Genomic DNA, 1,088 nt, shown 5'->3' with positions numbered 1-1,088 from the left:
CTATTTGGAGGAGGTTTAGACATCCTCTACAGCCTGGAGACAGGCTCTCGCCAGACTCCAAGCCCCGAGACTGTCTCAGCCCGAATCCCCAACTGCCTGGTCTCCTTACTCACCCATCGCGGCTCCGCTCGCTTCTACTTGGCGGCGGCAGCTTCAGCGGCACCTTCAGCAGACAATATGGCGGATCTGCAGGACGGCAGCCCGGAATGGACAAACAACTTAACATTCAATCCCGGGAAGAAACGCGCTTTTGGCCCCAACCTCTAGTTCACACAGACGAGCTCGTTTAAAGAGACCGCAGCTGCTAAAGGCGGCGAACTGGGATGAGATATGAAAGGAGTGGGTGGAGGAAAACTGGGAGGGACACCTACTAAATAAAGTTAAGCTGCTTAAGATTTCTCAGCTTCTTCTACTATTTCCTGTTTGTAGTGAGTTCTCCTCCCCTAGAAACTTTTTCTTCCAAAAAGGCATTCCTTCCTTTTGTATTTTTTTTTTCCTTCCTTTTGTATTAATAGTTAAAACCACGCATAGACCCTGAACTGGATATGAATAAGGAGTTATCCGGCAAGGTAAAGTGACTTGCCCAAGGATATAGAGATAAGGAAATGAAGAAATCTAAAGTAAACCTGATTACAATCCTATTGGGAGATAAGTAGAAAAATGACACTGGTGCCGGGCTTTATAGTTGACAGAGCGCTTCATTTATCCCTACTGCGAGATCTCTGCGGGCAGAGGTCGGTTCTGTATCCTTTATTACTGCTCTTCAGCACCTAGCACAGTATATGGGACAGTGTATGTGCTCCATAGTTAAGTAAAAGCTAAGTCGCTCAGTCGTGTCCGACTCTTTGTGACCCCGTGGACTGTAGCCCACCGGGCTTCTCCGTCCGTGGGATTCTCCAGGCAAGAATACTGGAGTGGGTTGCTATTTCCTTCTCCAGGCGATCTTCCTGACCCAGGGATGGAACCCAGGTCTCCTGCATTAGAGGCAGATGCTTTAACCTCTGAGCCACCAGGGAAGCCCATAAACGTTTATTAATGTGCTCCATAAATGTTTATTAAATGAATAAACAAATGAATGAACAGACCTG

General features: G+C 47.3%; 1 protein-coding gene across 1 annotated transcript in view; it reads right to left on the bottom strand.

Annotated features, from left to right (window-relative positions):
* The window catches only part of KPNA6 (karyopherin alpha 6 (importin alpha 7)), a 55,593-nt gene extending 55,379 nt beyond the window's left edge, over nt 1-214 (bottom strand). Inside the window, exon 1 of the mRNA XM_010836900.1 lies at nt 114-214. Coding sequence (XP_010835202.1) covers nt 114-117 — 4 coding nt within the window. The 5' untranslated portion in view covers nt 118-214. The remainder of the gene's footprint in view (nt 1-113) is intronic.
* Nucleotides 215-1,088: the final 874 nt, after the last annotated feature.

This window comes from Bison bison, unplaced genomic scaffold, assembly GCF_000754665.1.
Source record: "Bison bison bison isolate TAMUID 2011002044 unplaced genomic scaffold, Bison_UMD1.0 scf7180017864068, whole genome shotgun sequence".
NCBI classification, from domain to species: Eukaryota; Metazoa; Chordata; class Mammalia; order Artiodactyla; family Bovidae; genus Bison; species Bison bison.
This window is presented reverse-complemented; position numbering and strand designations above follow the sequence as displayed.